We start from the raw sequence: 20,225 nt of genomic DNA, 5'->3' as shown, positions 1-20,225 counted from the left end.
GAGACCAGCTCCTGGTTTGGGTCTGGGCCAGCTCTCTCCGTCTCTCTGAAACTCCATCTTCCAAATAAAAGGATCTTTAAAAAGAACCAAACAAAAGGCCAGCGCAGTGGCTCACCAGGCTAATCTTCCTCTGGTCCCGGTTGGGGCACTGGTTCTGTCCCAGTTGCCCTTCTTCCAGTCCAGCTCTCTGCTGTGGCCCAGGAGGGCAGTGGAGGATGGCCCAAGTCCACTTGGGCCCTGCACCCGCATAGGGAAACCAGGAGGAAGCACCTGGCTCCTGGCTTCGCATCAGCACAGCACCGGCCATAGAGGCCATTTGGGGGGTGAACCAACGGAAGGAAGACCTTTCTCTCTGTCTCTCTCTCTCTCTCTCTCACTGTCTAACACTATCTGACAAATAAAAAAAAAAAAAGACCCAAACAAAAAGATTTGAATTCCCTGCACTACACTACCTAGGAACATGAGGGCACGTTCATTCTGTTTTCTTTTAAATGATTTGAAATTTTGAATTTGCATTAACATCCGTAAACATCTGGAGGTGATCTTTTGAGAGGTGTGAGGCAAAGCCCTGATTTTGTTGAAGTGTGTCCCAAAGGTTAGCCTGCCAGGACCTGGGTCCCCAGTGTGTCAGGGCTGGGAGGGGGTAACACATTTAGGAGGGGACCTAGGGCCAGGTAATTAGGTCACTGGGGTACCGCCTTCAGAAAAGATTCAAGTAGTTCTTGAGGGACCCTGGTTAGGTCCCACAAGAGTGGGTTGTCCCCACTCTTAGTGAGTCTGGCCCCCAAGCCCCCCTGACTTGCTGTGACTGTGTGCTCACTCGCAGATGTACTGCCACCACTGTCATCCGCCCCGAGGCCTTCACCAGGGGCCACCTGACTATGGGCCTTCTGTCTCCAACACTAAATAAACCTCTGTAGTTTATATTTGTAACGCACTCAGCCTCAGGCATTTTGTTATAGCAACAGAAGTGGACGACTGCAGAGTTAACTTCATTTTTTCCTTCCATAGAACCAAGCGTTCAAGACCAGTTATTGAAGAGTTTCTCTTTGCTCAGCCATCTGATAACTTTCCCTATGTGTGTGGGACTGCTTCTGAGTTCGCTAGCTTACTCCTTTGGGAAATGCCAGTATCGTTTGTGTAAAACTGCACTCAATCTTTAGAATATGGTAATAAATCTTGCTGTTTGGTAGGATCTATCTAATTGTTTTTCAAAATTATCATGATATTTTGTATTTTCATATAAATGTTAGGACTTTCTCAAGATATTCTCGGGGTTTTATTCGAATCACCCTGACCCTACCGAGGAACGTGAGGATGCTATCCTTGTAACACCATCTTTTTATTGAACTTCTTGGCTCTCCATCTATTTTGGTCTTCAATAGTATCTTCTCTTAGAAAGATTTACAGTATTTCTCACATGTATCTTGCACATCTCATTTATATTACAAATGGTATATTTTACATTTATCTGTTTTTCTGATGCTAAAGATTCCCTTGAACTAGATCTCCAGTGCCAGAAAGCAATGGATGCAAAACATGGGTGTTGCAAAAGAGAAAATCTGCTCCTGTCTGGAACGTGCATCGTCAGTTAAGATTAAACCCCTAGGCCGGCGCCGCGGCTCACTAGGCTAATCCTGTGCCTGCGGCGCCGGCACACCGGGTTCTAGTCCCCGTTGGGGCGCCGGATTCCGTCCCGGTTGCCCCTCTTCCAGTCCAGCTCTCTGCTGTGGCCCGGGAGTGCAGTGGAGGATGGCCCAAGTGCGTGGGCCCTGCACCCCATGGGAGACCAGGATAAGCACCCGGCTCCTTGCTTCAGATCAGCGTGATGCGCCGGCCACAGCGTGAACCAATGGCAAAGGAAGACCTTTCTCTCTGCCTCTCTCTCTCTCACTGTCCACTCTGCCTGTCAAAAAATAAATACATTAAAAAAAAAAAAAGATTAAACCCCTTTAACAAAGAGCCGCCTTCTTTGATGACTGAAATGCCCACTAAGCAACCCACCCTGGCTAGTCTATAAAAAGAGGTGACACTTCTTCCGTGAGGTGACCCAAGGTCCCAGGCCACACCATGCTCCAGGGCCTTGCTGTCACCCACAAGGAGACAATGAAGGAGACATATTATCTATCCGTCACTATTGCTTTTAATGCCTTCACTCACAAGTGACAAGCAACTTATCCTTAATCTATCAGCCAAAAATTAGGGATCAGAAGAGGCTCCCCAGACTCAGAACTCACCTCCTACCACACAGCCCCACAGTAACTTCCCTACGCTTCGCGGCACCCCAAGAGTTAAGCAAGCTCACTGCGAATGTTTGGGGCGGCACTTTTGAGTTCTGAGTTCTAGTCCCTGTTCCTCCACCAATTCACACAGAAGCTGAGAAGCAGTCAAAAAGGTTTTCTTCCAGGATCCCTCTGCAAGTGAAGCACACCCCACGAGAGTGAAGCGATGAGATAGGTTAGCAAAATTCCTTAGAGAAAAGAGCCCAGGGGGCCGGCGCCGTGGCTCACTTGGTTTATCTTCTGCCTGCAGCACCAGCATCCCATATGGGCGCCAGGTTCTAGTCCCGGTTGCCCCTCTTCCAGGCCAGCTCTCTGCTGTGGCCCAGGAGGGCAGTGGAGGATGGCCCAAGTGCTTGGGCCCTGCACCCCATGGGAGACCAGGAGAAGCACCTGGCTCCTGGCTTTGGATCGGCGCAGCACTGGCCGTAGCGGCCATTTGGAAGGTGAACCAACGGAAGGAAGACCTTTCTCTCTCTCTCTCTCTCTCTCACTAACTCTGACAAAAAAAAAAAAAAAAGAGCCCGCAGATTCAGATTCTGGCTCAGTGTCTCCCCGTTTATTCCTTTAGTGTTTCCTGGGGTTTGAAGAAATCAGCATACTAGTCCTCAGCAGAGGAAAACGATGGCTTATTTGAAAGCCAGATAGCTTGCTCTTGCTCTTGCGTGTCCTCTCTCTGCCTCCCCCACCCCACCCTTCTCCCCTCCACCCCGCAGTGTGTGGCGGTATGTGAGATACCTTGGAGATGGGAACCAAATCTAAACACAAAATCCATTTATACACCATGCACATGCTGCACATAGCCTGAAACTAATTCCACACAGTGGTTAATGCGCCTGCATTTTGACAGCAGTACATAGAATGAGGTCAGGTGTGGAATTTTTTTTTTTTTTTTTGACAGGCAGAGTGGACAGTGAGAGAGACAGAGAGAAAGGTCTTCCTTTGCCGTTGGTTCACCCTCCAATGGCCGCTGCAGCCGGCGTACTGCGCTGATCCGTAGCCAGGAGCCAGGTGCTTCTCCTGGTCTCCCATGGGGTGCAGGGCCCAAGCACTTGGGCCATCCTCCACTGCACTCCTGGGCCACAGCAGAGAGCTGGCCTGGAAGAGGGGCAACTGGGACAGAATCCGGCGCCCCTACGGGGACTAGAACCCAGTGTGCCAGCGCTGCAGGCAGAGGATTAGCCTAGTGAGCCGCGGTGCCGGCAGGTGTGGAATTTATTAACTTCACGACAGCCACCATTTGGGATTTCAGACTTAGAGATGGGGAATGCTCAACTTGTATGCGTATTTTTATGTGCATATGCATACACGTATTTATGTACTTACACAGGAAATACCTACTGACTTTCGCCAGAAACTCTCTCTCTCTTATTTTAGAATAAAAAGACCAAGGACTTATGCATAAAAATGTCCTATATGACACTGCATAGAATATCAGAAAACAAATAGTTAACAATAGACCTTTTTTTAGGATTTTATTTATTTATTTGAGAGGTAGAGTTCAGACAGAGAGGAGAGACAGAGAGAAAGGTCTTCCATCCTCTGGTTCGCTCCCCAAATGGCCTCAAGGGCCTGGGCCGAAACCAGGAGCCAGGAGCTTCTTCTGGATCTCTCACATGGGTGCAGGGGCCCAAGCACTTGGGCCATCTTCTACTGCTTTCCCAGGCCATAGCAGGGAGCTGGATAGGAAGTGGAGCAGCCAGGACTCGAACTGGAGCCCAAATGGGATGCCAACACTGCAGGCAGAGACTTAGCCTACTATCCCACAGCGCTGGCCTCTGTAGACACTTGTATAAACTGAGAACCATGGAATTATGGAAATCCATGTCTGTGAAGCACTTATGACTATGGATGGCAGGAGATCAACGATAAAAGAAGTGAGACTGAAACATGTAAGAAGGAAAGATTGCATTAAATATACAGGGACGGTGGAAGACAATCCAATGGAACGTGGGCTCCTCCTAAGCAGTGAGGTTATCATTGCTTTTAATTATATTTTTCTCTTTTAAACGTGAAATATTTTGTAATTAGCAAATGTATGTAGACTGCATCTTTCAGAAAAGATAAAATTCGTCAGCACAAAGGGAGGGCTGGGTATATGAAAGGAGTGAAGCCCAATCCCACAGCACAGCCCAGGGCTCTCTTGCTCTGCCCTGGCTTGGCCAGTGGAGGCAGCAAGGAGCTGGGGGGTGGGGTGGGGGGGCGGGGGGATCCTCTCTCGCCCTCCCTCTCCACCTCCAGTCCTACAAGGAAGTCTGTGACATCCGGGCCAGACTTGGGCTATGGCTCTGGTCAGAGTGATGCCGCCCCAGGCTCTGCTGACCGTTCTGCTGCTTTGTATGCTGCTGCTGCAGGCCCAGGGAGGGCCTCGTGAGCGGACAAGAACGGTGGAGGGTAGGTGATGACCTGCCGGGGGCATGGCGGGGGGTGCGTGAGGAGCTGTGCCCGGCCTCAGGAGGACTTGGGAGCTGGGACCTTTCTTCACACCACCTCTGCTCACAGCACTGGGCACACGCCAGGCCATCCCGAACCATGGCCCTACAGCTGGAGGTCACGATGGGGTGGAGGTGCTATCATCCGTCTGTCTGTCTATCTGTCTGTCTATCTATCTATCCACCTGTCTATTCTAAACATCAAGAGACAAAGGATACATGTTGTGGTGAAAAGTGCAGCAGGGCTCAGAATGAGAAGGAATCCCAAGAATTATTCCTTGATCTACACACAGCACGAGGGGTAAACATTCAAAGGTCTTGAAGAGGGTAGGAGCAGGCGTAGAGATGGGGTGGGTATAGAAAGGAAAGGCATGGGACAGGCAAACTATGGGGAATACAGGGCCAAGGTGGGACCGTGCGTGAGAGGGAGCAGGAGGGTGCTGGTGGGTACTGGAGACAGTGATAGGGAGGGGTGGGTACAAGGCTACTCCATCTGCTTCTGGATCTACAAACTCTGGGACAGTGGCCGAGGGTGTGGAAAATGTCTGGTTTACTTGAGCTCTCAGGATGAGAGAACAGGCTCTATAGAAGTGACTTCACCAAAGCTGTGGCCGAGAAGGGAGGCGAGGTCCTGGCTGCAGGTGTGTGGAGAGCTGAGTTGTTCACTGCTACACGGCACGTGGGGAAGGGAGAGTGGGGAGACCTGGAATCTAAGACACTACCCAGCACCAGGGCTTGGTGACAAGCACAAAGGAAGCTCCCCAAGAAAGCCCAGGACTCCAGTGAGTGCAGCGTGGGTTCCGGGGTGCTGGAGGGTGCTGGTTCCGGGGTGCTGGAGGGTGCTGTCTAGGCACAGCTTTCCACTTGCTTGTTCCCGCTTCTTTCCAGAAGAAGAGCTCGAAGAAGAAATCAAACTGTGTAAGAGGCCGCCTCCAATGTATCTATGTCATCGTCCCTGTGAATCGCACAGAAACTGTCAAGCAAACAACAAATGCTGTGCAAGCTTCTGCGGGAACGTCTGCTTGAGCCCCCATTAAGTAGGAGACGGGGCTGTGCACCCTGCTGCCCCAGCCCGCTGTTCACATGCTGTGCCCACATCTGATTAACAAGGGCCTCCAATCACAAGCAGGGACGCTGGCCTCTCCACTGTCTGAACTCCGTGTCCCTGCTCAATAAACCGGAACCAATGCTCAGACCCAGCTCTGTTCTTCCCACTGCTTGTGGCCGTTAGGAACCCACTGCAGCTCCCACACATGCCCCGCCCCGCTGGGGCCCTGATCTCCAACCTCTCTCCCTGCCCTTCCCTTCCCCACTCCCGCTGTCTGGCCCAGGCACCCCTGCCAACCCCCAGGAGGCCTAGCCCCCTGTCGCCCTGCTCAGTGAACCAGCGCTAGGGCCTGATCAAACATGAGGTGGGTGAAGGTCAAAACCTGGGGCGTGGAGTGGGAAGCCCCAGGGGTTGCCTTCCTGCCCCTGACCTTGGTCCGTCCCCACCCCATTCCCCCCATCTCCTTGTGAGGTTCAGATTACTGTCTCCCTATGGTGAGGACAATGAGGCCCAAGGATGCCACGTGGCAAGCCCAAGGCCACGAGAGAGAGGATCTGATGCAGCCAGGGGAGGGTGTTTCCTCTGGAGTCCTTTTTTTTTTTTTTCCTGCCTTGCATTTCCTGAGACCAAAGGCAAGCTGCGAGGTGCCTACACTGACCCCAAACCTCCCCTGTCCATCACCCACCAATATGGCCTCTGCTATGCTGGAAACTAGAATGGCTGGCAGGGTCTGAGACTCTGGTGTCTCTCATTAACTGGATGGTCCCGCCTTCTCCCAGGCCTCTTCTTTATGGGATCACTCTCCTTTTGATCCAAGGGAACATCGAAAGGTTGGGGGACAGGTGGTTCATGGTGATGTTGCTAAGGATGCATCCATGCAGGGTGGCTATGGGACCTTCCATGGCCCTATTGTGAGTGCTGGAAATGGATTGCCAAGGGTACAGACTCCTCCTTACCCCGTACAATACAATCACAACTCCTCTGAAATGACCTTGGGGCTGGGTTGGGTCACTATGGGCAACTGGAGTAGATGTGAAGAGAATTCAGGCAGGAAGGCCATGCCCACAGGCCAGTGTACAGTCTTATGCTCCAGTTTAGAGCTTCTTCAGTCATCCTATAAAAGCGACATCATAGGTGGAAAACTCCTCCATCACACCAGAGCCCCTGACCACCTCAGAAGCATCGCAAGGCTCCAGGGATTTCATGTTCATGTCCATCTTTGCAAAGAGTTGTCCTTAGTCAAGGAGGCCTTGGGAAATTTCACATGATCCACCACCAACACAGACCCTTGGGGGTAGTTGTGCCTGGGAAAGCAACAGGAGATGCCTCAAGTGCTTAGGTCCCTGCCAAGTGGGAGACCTGGATGGAGTTCCTGGCTCTTGCCTTTGGCCTGTTCCAGACCTGGCTATTGTGGCCATTTGGAACGTGAACCGGCAGATGGAAGACTGACTCTCTCCCCACTCCCACCCCTTCTCTCTCTATGTAACTCTGACTTTCAAATAAATAAATAAATCTTAAAAATAAAATAAATCTTTTTAAATACCCAAAAATTATTGACCCATGCCTCTGTAAGAAACAAATTTCCAGAGACCTGCTCTCTGAAGGATGGGATGCAAGGGCTGCATGCCACTGCCGACGTGAAAACAGGAATAAACTTCCACTCTGTGAAGCTGGTGAGATTAGCCTGCCAGTTCCAAGGCTGTCAGACAGGGCAGGACGAGGCGGGGAGCTGGCGCCCACTGCAGGAAGGGAATGGCACTGCAGATGGTGGTGCGGGTGATCAAGGGTAGTGAGATGGAAAAGAAGGAGCTAAGCCCACCGGGGTTGGTAAATGCATTTATTTGTCAGAGGCTTGACCCTGTCCTGCCCTCAGGAAGAATAGACTGGGGTTCCTAAAAGCAGCCACAAAGCAGAGCTCCGAAGCCTACCTGCCGTCAGCTGGAGCAAGTTCAGGGCTTTAGCACTTAGTAGTCAGTGTCCTGAAAGAGAAGAAGGTTACACTCTTAGAAGCCAGGAACTCAAATACACAAGTGCTTGTTTGCAAGCTTTCCAGTCCCCACGTCCACCAGCTAACGGGGCGGGACTATTTAAATGTAACAACAGGAATTGTCCGCTTCCGAGCAGGTGCGGCATTGGTCCACTGAACAGAAAAACGTAGAGACTGGGCCTGGCCGTGTGACACGAACGTGTGGGAGGGTCTGACTCTGCACTCTGGGCTTAGAAATCTGGACAAAAGGCCGGCACCGCGGCTCACTAGGCTAATCCTCTGCCTGCGGCGCCGGCACACCAGGTTCTAGTCCCAGTCAGGGCGCCGGATTCTGTCCCGGTTGCCCCTCTTCCAGGCCAGCTCTCTGCTGTGGCCCGGGAGTGCAGTGGAGGATGGCCCAGGTGCTTGGGCCCTGCACCCCATGGGAGACCAGGATAAGTACCTGGCTCCTGGCTCCTGCCTTCTGACCAGCACAGCGTGCCGGCCTCAGCGGCCATTGGAAGGTGAACCAACAGCAAAGGAAGACCTTTCTCTCTGTCTCTCTCTCTCACTGTCCACTCTGCCTGTCAAAAAAATAAATAAATAAAAATAAAATTAAAAAAAAGAAATCTGGACAAAAGTCAGCCAAACGGCAAACTGCTGAGTAACATCAGAAAGACAGCACAGATGTTTAGCTGACGCTCCCCGCGCTGTCCTGGCTTGGTCGTTAGCGAATTACTGTCTGGGTTTGGGGGACATTGCCTTCTGCTACTTTCGCACCCCGGCTTTGCGGAAGCTCTGTGGTCAGTTCAGGGGGTGCGGCCTCGGGAAGAGGGCGAGAATCTCCCAGCTCACCGGCTCTCTCCAGCAGATGTCTCCACAGTAGGTCCAGCAGCACGTGTGGTTTTCCTGGAAACATTTAAAGCTCCTGGAACACTTGTTCCTGCAGTCCGAAACGGTTGGCTCTCCCCAGCATTCCACAATTAACAGTTCTTCCTCTGGAATGGAGACAAGACAGCCGGAGGTAGGCAGGGCCCTGTGGCGGGGACCCCTCTGCCGGCCCCCCACTCCGGTGGATCTCCCCAGTGCCGCAGAGCACGCCAGGGCAGGACTCGGGCACCCCAGAGCCCATGTGCCTCCTGTGCAGGCTGCATTTATGCAACAGAGCCCCTCAGAGCCAGAGAGAGCCTCCACCCTCCGCCCTGTAGGGAAGCTGGGCCAGGGGGGCAAGGAGCAGGTTCCCCTGTCCTCTCCAAATTCGTATCGCTCTGGCCCTTTCTCCTCAACACCTCCATCCATACCCTTTTCTTCTCGGATGACCCCCGACCTTGCCGCAGTAGAGACCCCTCTCACGACTTGTTTCTGTCTCTTCAGATTCTGGAAGATTCTGTCACTACCAGCATGTGCAGGTTGAGGGCCCCTTATCCAAAACGCTTGGGAACCAGATATTTTTCAGCTTTGGGATTTTTTTTTCAAATACTAGAATATTTGCATATACATAATAGGCTACCTTTGGGGATGGGACCCAAGTCTAAATACAAAATTCATTCTCATCTACATCTTATACACACAGCCTGAAGGTAATTTTATACAATATTTTTAATGCACCTGCATTTTGACAATGACCAGTATCACAGTAGATAAGGCGTGAAATTTTCTACCCACAGTGTCAGGTTAAAAAATCAAAGTTCTGGATTTTGGGGGCCAGTGCTGTGGCATAGCAGGTAAAGCCTACATCCCAAGTGCCAGCTGCTCCATCGCCGATCCAGCTCCCTGCTAATGCACCCGGGAAATGGTGGAAGACGGCACAAGTGCTTGGGCCCCTGCATCCTCGTGGGAGACCTGGAAGAGGCTCCTTCCTCCCTTGGGCTTCAGGTTGGCCCAGCTCTGACCAATGCAGCCATTTGGGGAGTGGACCAGTGGATGGAAGATCTCTCTCTCTCTCTCTCTCTCTCTCTAACTCTGCCTTTCAAATAAATAAATACATCTTTAAAAACCAGTTGTGGGTTTTGGAGCATTTTGGATTTCAAATTTCCGGATTGGGGATGCTCAGCCTGTATTAGGGAATACCCACTTGGTGCTCATCCAAGTAAGCACAGCTAGGGCGCAGCAGTTCTGAAGGGGGAGTAGGAGCGCTGTGTCGTGCCCCACCTTCTCTCCAGCCCGTGGAATGTATGTAGAACTAGGCTGATCCTCATTGCCACGCTCAAGGTTGGAACAGGAGGCAGTAAAGGACCTCAGCTTGGGAATTCCTTGGATTTCTGTGCACACAAAGGGTCTGAAGGTGGTCCTGAGCCAGATGTGCCAGCATGAAGCCCCTCACTTGTCCAGGAACAGGCATAGCCCCTTCTCCCTTGGCCGCCCACCCAGCCTCACACCTACTGCTGTATCTTTTCTTCATTTCTCCCAGCACAGTCGGCAGCACCAGGCAGAAGAATGCCAGGACGAGCGGTGTGCGGAGCTTCATGGTGCTGACCAGACGGGTCCGCATATATGTGGTCAGGGGATCCTTCCTTCCTTCTCACTTGCTGCTGGCAATCTGGACACGGAAAGCGGGGGGAGAGGTGTGAAGCAAGACGAGGGGCTTCTGAGAATTCTTCAGGGCTGCGTTGTGGTGTAATGGGTTAAGCCGCCACCTGTGTCGCTGGCATCCCATATGGGCGCCGGTTCAAGCCCTGGCTGCTCCACTTCTGATCACTCCCTACTAATGCATCAGAAGATGGCCCAAGCGCTTGGGGCCCTGTGCCCATGGCGGAGACCCAGATGAAGCTCCTGGCTCCTGGCTTCAGCTTGGCCCAGCCCCAGCCACTGTGGCCATTTGGGGAGTGACCAGCAGATGTAAGACCTCTCTCTCTCTTTCCATTTTAAATAAATAAAAATAAATCTTTTAAAAAATAAGTCTTCATACTGATCTTCTAGGTATCCCTCCTGTCCCTCTGCCCACCTGACGACAGACACATACCTAAGCTGAGCGTCTGCTTTGCTTGCATCACATTCGCTAATATCACATTCTCTTTACTGACAGACACTTAGGTGTGGAAGACGTGGAATCTTGGCTCTTGTGAGTAATGCTGCAATGAACATGGGGTGTTTCTTTGGAACTGTACCAAGAAGTGGGATTCCTAGATTGTGTGTTAGCTCTATTTACTGTTCTCCGGGGTTACATATTTTAAATACCCGCAACAATGTACGGGAGTTCCCTTTTCTCCAGATACTTTTCACAACTTTTTATCTTTTGACTTTTTGATCATAGCTATCCTAACGTGGGTGGAGAAATATCTCATTTTCTGTTTTTCGTTTGCATTTCCCCAGTGATCGATGAAGTTGAGCATCTTATAATGTTGGACATCTACATGTTTTCTTTGGAGAAATGTCTAGTCAGATTCTTCGCCCATTTCTCAATTGGATTATCGGTTCTATGCTGCTCATTTGTGTGATTTCCTTATATATTTTGGATATTAACTCTTCATCAGATAACTGTTAGAAAAATATTTTCTCCCTTGGGCTGGCATTGTGGCGAAGGGCGTTGAACCACTGCCTGTGATGCCAGCAGCCCATGTCAGAGCAAATTCCGGCTGCCCTGCTTCCCTTCCAGCTTCCTCCCAGTGCACCTGGGACAGCAGCAGAGGATGGCCCTGGTGCTTGGACCACTAACGTGGAAGACCCAGGTGGAATGTTCCAGGCTTCTGGCCTATTCCTGGTGGTTGAGGCCACTTGGGGAGTGATATAGTGGATAGAAGGTCTCTTTCAGTCTGTCTCCCTTCTCTCTATTTTTACTCTGCCTTTCAAACAAATAAATATTTTTAAAACAAAAAAGAACATATTTTCTTCCATTTTTAAAATTGTGACTTATTTTTGTTGTTTCTTTTGCTGTACAGAGCTTGTTACTTTGATGCAAGCCCACTTACTTATGTTTGATTTTTTTTTTTTTTTTGACAGGCAGAGTGGACAGTGAAAGAGAGAGACAGAGAGAAAGGTCTTCCTTTGCCGTTGGTTCACCCTCCAATGGCCGCCGCGGCCAGCGCACTGCGGCCGGCGCACCGCACTGATCCGATGGCAGGAGCCAGGTACTTCTCCTGGTCTCCCATGGGGTGCAGGGCCCAAGCACGTGGGCCATCCTCCACTGCACACTCTGGCCACAGCAGAGGGCTGGCCTGGAAGAGGGGCAACCAGGACAGAATCCGGCGCCCTGACCTGGACTAGAACCCGGTGTGCTGGCGCCGCAAGGCGGAGGATTAGCCTAGTGAGCCGCGGCGCCGGCTTATGTTTGATCTTACTTGTACTTTTGATGTCTTCTCCAGGCCATTGCCAAGGCCAATGTCAAGAAGATTTTTCCCATCGCTTCTCGGCCTTTTGGCTAAGATCAAGTGTAGTATCTGTTCTTATCAGTTTAATATCTGATACGTCCTCTATCCGAGGACAATATATTAAATGGATTTTTGGAGCCAGGAGTTGCTCTGTCCACTCCGAAAAAAAAAAAAGATTTTTCCCTACACTTTCTTTTAGTAATTTCATGATTTCAAATCATGCACTTATGACTTCAATGCATTTGAGTTGATTTTTGTGTAAGATGTAATATGGAGTCCAGCATAATCCTTGTATGTGGATATCCAGTTTCCCAACACCACTTTTTGAAGAAGCTCTCCCTCCTCCATCCCACTGCACACTCTGGCACCCTTGTCAACCATCAGGTGACCCTATGGGGGTGGAGGTGCAGTGTATGTGTTTCCGCACTCTGTATTTTGTTCCATTGGTCTGTATGTCTACTTCCATGGCAGTACCACATTGATTTGATTGCTGGAATTTGATAATGCTCATATATTTTGAATCCAGGAAGTGTGGTATCTCTAGCTTTGCCCTCCTTGGTCACGATCACTTTGATTATTCAGGGTTTTTGTGATGCCATGTGAATTTTATGACTTTTTTATTTTTGTAAAGACTATCTGAAATTACCGGAAGAAAATGTAGGGGAAACACTTCAAGACATTGGTGTAGGTGATGACTTCTTGGATAAGGTCCCCAAAGCACAGGCAACAAAAGCAAAACTAGATAAACGGGATCATATCAAACTCAGAAGCTCCTGTGTAGCAAAGGAAACTATCAATAGAGTGAAGAGACATTCAACAGAATGGGAGAAATATTTGCCAACTACTACCAACAAAGAATTAATATCCAGAGTATATCTGCAACTCAAAAAAATCGACAACAAAAAAACAACCAATTCAGTTATGAATGGCCAAAAGACCTAAATAGACTGTCTCAAAAGGAGAAATACTAATGAACAACAATTATGTGAGAAAACTGTCAATATCACTAGCCATCAGGGAAATACAATTAAAAACCACAATGAATTATCACCCCACCCTTATCATAATGGCTGTTACCATATTCCACTCTCAGTTCCTCTAAATCTGCTAATCTCTTTGTCTTCTGACACCACAAGGTTTTTGTCATCTCCTTCCTTGGCAGCTTGGGCTTCACCCAGTAACGCACAGTCCTTTTTTCTTCCAAGACTTTGGGAGCTGATTTGAGAATTTCGCTAACTCATCCATGCAGCTCACTTTAAATCTTACTCCTTTTCCCTTCTAGCTCACTCTTAGCTCTCGCTGCCTCCAGTCGGCTGTCTGTTATCTCTAACTGGTTTCACTATTCAGAGTATTTGACTGTGTTGGTCGATGCGTTTCTCATTCAGCTTTATGAATTCATTGACTGTAAAAGCATTCTGTCCACTGTCGTTAGTCATTTTTCCAAACACTCAGCCTGTAGTTTACCAGACTAAACTTCAGCTTCCAAGGACCTGGCTGTAGCCATCATCTCGGCCAACTGGTATACCCTCCAAGTAGTCTGTGGATATTTCTGTTTCTCAGCCTTTAATTCTGCTACTATAGCCTCTATATCTGTTAATTTCTGACACAAATGACATAAAGAACAAAAGGTAGTTCTTTATCTTTTTCCTGTTTTGCAATCTCTGACCCACATTTTAATTTTTTCTTCTAAAGCACTGGCAAATCCTTATTTATGGTTTTCAAGTTCTAGTTTGAGAAATCTATGTTCCTAGTGAAACTTTGTATAACCAGCTTTTTGCTTTTCTACTTCATTTAGGTTCTAAAAATGTTCTCTCACTGGAGTTTCAAATTCTTGTTGTTTTTTGTTCTTCACATAATTCCAATTGTTATGGAGTTAATACCTGCAGTCTCAACTCATTAAGTCTTTAGTTTTCTGTAGTAAATCCCCTCTTAGCTCTTCAAGCAACAGCTCGAATTTCTCTGGTGAGTTTGCTCTTAATCTAACAGGGGCTTGAGTTCATTTTGTGACTTTACGTACACATCCTGTAACCTCACATGTTCAGCTTTGATCACCAACTTTATGATGTTCATAGCCTAACTATTCCTCCATCAACACCTTTTGAAACTCGGACTGAGAACTTGACAGCCCAAGGTCCCCGCCAGGAGGAAAATTTTTGGGAAAAGTCTCCATTTTGGTAAATGATCTGACAACCATGTGTAAAGACAAATTCTGGCTTCCTTAAGGTTTTAGTTTTCTCTCCAAGAGTGTTTCCTCTTCTTTCTCGCTTTCTCAGGAAGTCAAACTGCATCAGACTCACAAACAGTATTTTTTGTTTGTTTGTTTTGTTTTGTTTTGACAGGCAGAGTGGACAGTGAGAGAGAGAGACAGAGAGAAAGGTCTTCCTCTTGCCGTTGGTTCACCCTCCAGTGGCCGCCACGGCCGGCGCGCTGCGGCCGGCCCACTGCGCTGATCCGAAGGCAGGAGCCAGGTACTTCTCCTGGTCTCCCATGGGGTGCAGAGCCCAAGCACTTGGGCCATCCTCCACTGCACTCCCTGGCCACAGCAGAGAGCTGGCCTGGAAGAGGGGCAACCGGGACAGAATCCGGCACCCCGACCGAGACTAGAACCCGTGGGTTCTAGTCTAGTCTAGCGCTGCTAGGTGGAGGATTAGCCTAGTGAGCCGCGGCGCCGGCCACACAAACAGTCTTTACAACATGCCACATAACACGTAGCAGTGACCAGTGTTCCAAGTGCACTCACCACAGGGGGCACCTCCACCAGCACCCACCCAGCTCTGCTTGCGAGGCCACTGGGCTACACCTGAGCCACCTCTACTAGAGAGGTCCCGTGACCTCTTGTGCTCCAGGCCAAAGAGGAGCAGGAGGAGCAGAGCCAAGCAAATCCTTCAGACTCCTGACCCTGGAGACATCCAAGGTCTCCTGGGAGGGCTCCAAGGCTGGAGAAAGCAGTGGCAGTGACGACAGAGAAAAGCTCGGCTCCTCCTCAGGCTCCTCCTCAACTGGCCTCAGGGGGGCAGGGTCAGCCCTGTTGCCGTCATTAGCTCAGATACGATCTCAACCCACTACCTCTCACCTCTCCAGCCAGATCCAGAACTTCTGTTTGGTTCTTTTTTATCTCTTTATTGAACTTCTCATTTTATCCTCCTTTCAGTAGTGTGATATTATCCTACTTTTCTTTTGTCTATATGCATTCTCCTTCCAGGTTTCCCACACGGGTGCAGGGGCCCAAGTACTTGGGCCATCTTCTAGTGCTTTCCCAGGCCATAGCAGGGAGCTGGATGGGAAGAGGTGCAGCCGGGACTCAAACCAGTACCCATATGGGATGCTGGCGCTGCAGGCTGGGGCTTTAACCTGCTGCGCCACAGCACCAGCCCCTATATGTGTTCTCTTAAGCTCACTGAGCTTCATTAAAATGAATATTTTGGGCCGGCGCCCCAGCTCAGCAGGCTAATCTTCCACCTGCGGTGCCGGCACACCAGGTTCCAGTCCTGGTCGGGGTGCCGGATTCTGTCCCGGTTGCCCCTCTTCCAGGCCAGCTCTCTGCTGTGGCCCGGGAGGGCAGTGGAGGATGGCCCAAGTGCTTGGGCCCTGCACCTGCATGGGAGGCCAGGGGAAGCACCTGGCTCCTGCCATCGGATCAGTGCAGTGCGCCGGCCGCAGCGCACCGGCCGTGGCGGCCATTGGAGGGTGAACCAACGGCAAAAAGGAAGACCTTTCTCTCTGTCTCTCTCTCTCACTGTTCACTCTGCCTGTCAAAAAAAAAAATGAATATTTTGACTTCTATGTCAGGCAGGTAACAGATCTCATTTTGGGGTTCAGTTATTGGAGCTTGATTTTTGTCCTTTTAGTGTTGTCATGTTTCCATGATTTTCTTAATACTTGCAGCTTTTGCACATTTGAGAAAGCAATTTTCTCTTCCAGTCTTTATTGACTTGCTCTAATAGTTCATACTTTTAGTTAGACAACCCAGATGAGGTTCTCAAAACCTACTCCACAGGGCCAGCACTGTGGCGTAGCAGGTAAAGCCACCACCTACAGTGCTGGCATCCTGTATGGCACAAGTTTGAGTCCCGGCTGCTCCACTTCTGATCCAGCTCTCTGCTATGGCCTGGGAAAGCAGTGGAAGATGGCCCAAGTGCTTGGGCCCCTGCACCCATGTGGGAGACTTGGAGGAAGCTCTTGGCTTCAAATCAGCATTGCGGCCATCTGGGGAGTGAACCAGTGGATGGAAGACTTTCTCTCTCTCTCTCTCTCTCTCTCTCTCTGTCCCACCACCACCACCACCACCACTTCTCTGTAACTCTGCCTTTCAAATAAATAAATAAATCTTCAGGAAAAAAAAAAAAACACTCCATGCTTTTCTCATTCCTTCTTGGCAGGGAAGTCTTAGGGTTGTGAGCCATCTCTCAAATGACACTGTAGGGACACATGAGGTGCTGACCTCAGGGTCCTATGAAGTGCCACCTACAAGGTGTCAGAAACACAACAGCAGGTGTCTGAGTCATACCTGAGAATGCACAAAGGCGGGAGGCTCGCTAAAGTGAAGATGACCACGGAAGACGACAGCTTGTACTATGGGGTTGGATAGAGTAAAGGATACAAGAAAGAGCAAGTGTGGCGTTGTCCTAGATGCAGTCCACACAGACGGCTGGGACCGCCATGGACCTGAGCAGCAGGAAGAAGACAGTGAATGGTCAGGTGCCTTGAGTCTGGGGACGGAGTCACAGTAGACTGACCAGACAGGAGATGGATCCAGCCAGATCAAGAGAATTACAGGTAAGAAAGTTTCATGAGTTTGGGGGGAATGGCTGTTGGAGGCACTCAAGGAACCCACGGAAGCAGCCACAGCAGAGTCTGTTTTCAGCAGTGCTAAGCCCAAATGGTGTAACAGCTCTTGTCAAAGAGAGCACCTCTGAACACTTTCATCTCTTGCTCCCCTCCCACCTCCAACTTGGCGGTGGATCAGCTAGAAGAGGAAAGCAAGCTGACCGCTCTCCTCCACAATGCCCTGTTTCCAGATTGGGGAGTCCACAGTGTTAAGTCAAGCGTAGCATTTGACTATTACCTGGGTTCAGACTTGTTATATTCTAAATTTAATTGTGTCTTGTGACCCAAGAAGAACCAGAAAGTTGAGTTCTGTACCCAAGCTCTCACACAGAGACAAAAAAAGAACCAGCTGCTTCAAATAAAACTCAAAGGGCCAAGGGACAGCCTCTGAGTGCTTTACAAGAACCTGTGGAGCATGGGCACTTCCCCAGCAGGCTAGTCACATCTACCATTAGTATTTCCTCATTTGCCCAAGACGTCTCAATATTTGTCATTTGTATGTTCCTTTCTTAATTTTTTTAAGTTTTGGATTAACATGAAATACCTGTATATTTTACGGGGTATGGTGCAATATTTCAACACATATAAACAGCATCAACCAATCATATACCATCTATTTGATGTATTTTGATTATGGTTCCCCCACCCAAATACACACACACACACACACACACACACACACACACATTGGGGCTTAATTCCTCAATGTAGCAGTGTTGGGAGGTAGGGACTAGTGGGAGATGTTTGGGTCATGAATGGATTAATGCTCTTTTTTTTTTTTTTTTTTTTTTTTTTTTTTTTTTTGACAGATAGAGTTAGACAGTGAGAGAGAGAGACAGAGGTTTTCCTTCCTTTGGTTCACCCCCCAAATGGCTGCTACAGCCAGAGCTACGCCAATCCGAAGCCAGGAGCCAGGTGCCTTTTCCTGGTCTCTCATGTGGGTGCAGGGACCCAAGCACTTGGGCCATCCTCCACTGCCTTCCCGGGCCACAGCAGAGAGCTGGACTGGAAGAGGAGCAACCAGGACTAGAACCTGGCATCCATATGGGATGCTAGTGCCGCAGGCGGAGGATTAACCAAGTGAGCCATGGCGCCGGCCCCGGATTAATGCTCTTCTCAGGGCAGTGGACTGGCTATCATGGGAGTTTGGCCCCCTTTTCTTTCTTCTGCAAATGCCCCTTGCCCTTCCACTAGGATGCAGAAGCCAACCCGATGCTGGCACCAATGTCTTGGTCTTCCCAGTCACCAGGACCATGAGTCCAAAATATAATCTCTTTTTTTTATAAATCACCCAGATCAGGGAATCTGTTATAGCAATAGAAATTGGACCAGGACACTCTTCCTTAGGAAAGAAGTGCCATCAGTAAATTTTTTGAAACTACATTTTTTTTCAAACCCACTATTAACTTAAGAGCAAAATATATATACCCAGAAATTTGTTGATCCTAGGTAGAGGATGCTCTCTGCTCCATATTCTGGGTAGTTGTTTCCAGATATTTTTTTCTCCATTAATATTGGTTTATTCTTCCAAAAGGTACATATCTTATCTTAACCATATGAGGGAAATTCTCTCCCATTTGTCACACCACAACAAGGACTGTTGGTGCAGCACAGGCCAGACAGCAAAACACACACACTGAAATCAGAGAGACTTTGGCTTGAATCCAAGCCCTACACATTTAGCTGATGTAAATTGGTTGCACACATAACTCCTCGGAGCCCTAGTTTCCTCTTCTGCTAGCACCATCATTGCAAATGTTGACTAGCTGACACTGAGCGTCAGGCCTGGAGCACGGTGCACGGAAGTACACACTGAGTGTGAGTAGTAGTCAGCACCCAGGTTATGTCTGTGTTGGTCTCTCCATTGGAACAACACAGACAATAGTTTATCCCACAAGCCAGGTGCAGTCCTGATGTGGAGGCATGACCTGGACAGGAAGCCTACCCAAGCAAGCCCAAACCAGAAATGGGACCCCGACCTGCACCTACCGCGGAAGGCACCTGAGTTGGAGTAGCTGGTGATCACTTTGCTGATGACTCTTCTGCCTCGCTGCAGGGAACTGTGGAACCCTGGACGAGGGGCAGGCAGTGAGCAGAACAAATGTAGATGACTCAGATGTTAATCGTGCTTCTAGTTGTGGTGTTCTCTGCCGGGTTCCAAGTTGAGTCCATACTGAACACTGTCTCTACACTCTGTCCACGGAGTACTTTTCTTTTTCATTTTGCTGCAGGCGATATAGATAAAAACAGAACACTGCGGACATGCAGGAGCCTCACCTCCCCCCCCACACACACACACACATGCACACACGTACACAGAGTAGTCTGGGTGATCGTAGAAGCGAGGGAAGGATCTACGTACCCATTTTTTCTTCCACATTGTATGACGATCTCTATAAAGCTCACCCATGTTTATATCATTTCTCTGTTGCAGGCATTAGTCTGACACTGCCTGTCACCAACTTCTTGTGGCTTTTGTGCCAATGAAAAGCAAGATCTCTCCCAACAGGGCTTGGAAAAGGCCTGTGTGAAGATTTAAAACGCAGACGTAAACTAGATTCAGATCCTAGCTCCCACTTATTTTGAACAAGGCGCTAAATCTCCTCGTGTGTGAGGATAGTAGCAGCACTTGTCCTCGTAGGATTGTAGGGGGGAGTCCATGAGTTTTACATGTTAAGTTCTGAACTCGTGGGGTCGGCACTGGGGCATAGCGGGTATAGCCGTCGCCTGCAGTGCTGGCATTCTATAGGGACGCCAGTTTGGGACTCAGCTGCTCCACTTCCAATCTGGCTCTCTGCTATGGCCTAGGAAAGCAGTAGAAGACGGCCCAAGTCCTTGGGCCCCTGCACTCACATGGGAGACCTGGAAGAAGCTCCTGGCTCCCAGCTTTGGGATAGATAGAAGACCTCTCTCTCTCTCTCTCTCTGCCTCTCTGCCTTTCAAATAAACTAATTAATTTTTTAAAAAGTTCTGAACTCAATGTCTGACATGTAGGTAATGCTAAATAATGTTTTTTTAGATAAATCAGTGAAACATTTACACAGGGAAGTATCCATAATCACCCAATTTAACATCAATTTCACTATCTCTCAAAAATTTAGGGGCTGGCATTGTGGCATAGTGGATAAGGCCACTGCCTGCACTGCCATCATCCAATTTGAGTGCCATTTCAAGTCCCAGCTGCTCCACTTCCATTCCAGCTCCCTGCTAATGTGCCTAGAAAAGCAATGGAAGATGGTCCAAGTGCTTGGGCCCTTGCACCCACATGGAGGACCCAGATGGAATTCCAGGTTCCTGGCTTTGCCCTGGCCAAGCTTTGGCTATTGTGGCCATTTGGGGAGTAAACCAGTGGATGGAAGACCTCTT

The 20,225-nt window shown here is 49.3% G+C and overlaps 2 protein-coding genes and 1 non-coding gene across 5 annotated transcripts; 2 read left to right on the top strand and 1 right to left on the bottom strand.

Moving 5' to 3' along the window:
• Nucleotides 1–4,506: 4,506 nt before the first annotated feature.
• Nucleotides 4,507–5,910, top strand: WFDC10A (WAP four-disulfide core domain 10A). The gene is made up of 2 exons (XM_008274767.5): nucleotides 4,507–4,673; nucleotides 5,600–5,910. Exons 1-2 carry the CDS (start codon nucleotides 4,562–4,564, stop codon nucleotides 5,746–5,748), a joined length of 261 nt encoding a protein of 86 aa, XP_008272989.3. The 5' UTR covers nucleotides 4,507–4,561; the 3' UTR covers nucleotides 5,749–5,910.
• A 1,134-nt stretch (nucleotides 5,911–7,044) lies between these two features.
• Nucleotides 7,045–19,041, bottom strand: WFDC11 (WAP four-disulfide core domain 11). Of its 3 annotated transcripts, XM_089307921.1 has the most exons (5): nucleotides 18,849–19,041; nucleotides 10,108–10,264; nucleotides 8,581–8,723; nucleotides 7,688–7,738; nucleotides 7,045–7,063 (listed from the first exon to the last, which is right to left on the bottom strand). In XM_089307921.1, exons 2-4 carry the CDS (start codon nucleotides 10,214–10,216, stop codon nucleotides 7,724–7,726), a joined length of 267 nt encoding a protein of 88 aa, XP_089164047.1. In that variant the 5' UTR covers nucleotides 10,217–10,264; nucleotides 18,849–19,041; the 3' UTR covers nucleotides 7,045–7,063; nucleotides 7,688–7,723. The 3 variants fall into 3 exon arrangements, with proteins under 3 accessions (XP_089164047.1, XP_017206216.1, XP_089164046.1); XM_017350727.4 differs by lacking the exon at nucleotides 7,045–7,063 and having other exon boundaries at nucleotides 7,580–7,738; nucleotides 18,849–19,032; XM_089307920.1 differs by lacking the exons at nucleotides 7,045–7,063; nucleotides 18,849–19,041 and adding an exon at nucleotides 16,540–16,673 and having other exon boundaries at nucleotides 7,580–7,738.
• LOC127491255 (U2 spliceosomal RNA) lies at nucleotides 12,063–12,244 on the top strand. Its single transcript, XR_016217183.1, has one exon. It is a non-coding gene; the product is annotated as a U2 spliceosomal RNA (small nuclear RNA).
• Nucleotides 19,042–20,225: the final 1,184 nt, after the last annotated feature.

This window comes from Oryctolagus cuniculus, chromosome 11, assembly GCF_051225735.1.
Source record: "Oryctolagus cuniculus isolate XC-2025 breed Fujian yellow rabbit chromosome 11, ASM5122573v1, whole genome shotgun sequence".
NCBI lineage: Eukaryota > Metazoa > Chordata > Mammalia > Lagomorpha > Leporidae > Oryctolagus > Oryctolagus cuniculus.
The sequence above is the reverse complement of the archived record's forward strand: the minus strand, read 5'-3'. Positions and strand labels throughout refer to the sequence as shown.

Bases quoted from the DNA above. Each gene is read 5' to 3' on its own strand.
- WFDC11 (XM_089307921.1), bottom strand. From the start codon at position 10,216: ATGCGGACCCGTCTGGTCAGCACCATGAAGCTCCGCACACCGCTCGTC. The intron at 8,724-10,107 runs GTAGGTGTGAGG...TCTCCATTCCAG, and splicing joins AATGAAGAAAAGATACAGCA to AGGAAGAACTGTTAATTGTG.
- WFDC10A (XM_008274767.5), top strand. From the start codon at position 4,562: ATGGCTCTGGTCAGAGTGATGCCGCCCCAGGCTCTGCTGACCGTTCTG. The intron at 4,674-5,599 runs GTAGGTGATGAC...GCTTCTTTCCAG, and splicing joins GCGGACAAGAACGGTGGAGG to AAGAAGAGCTCGAAGAAGAA.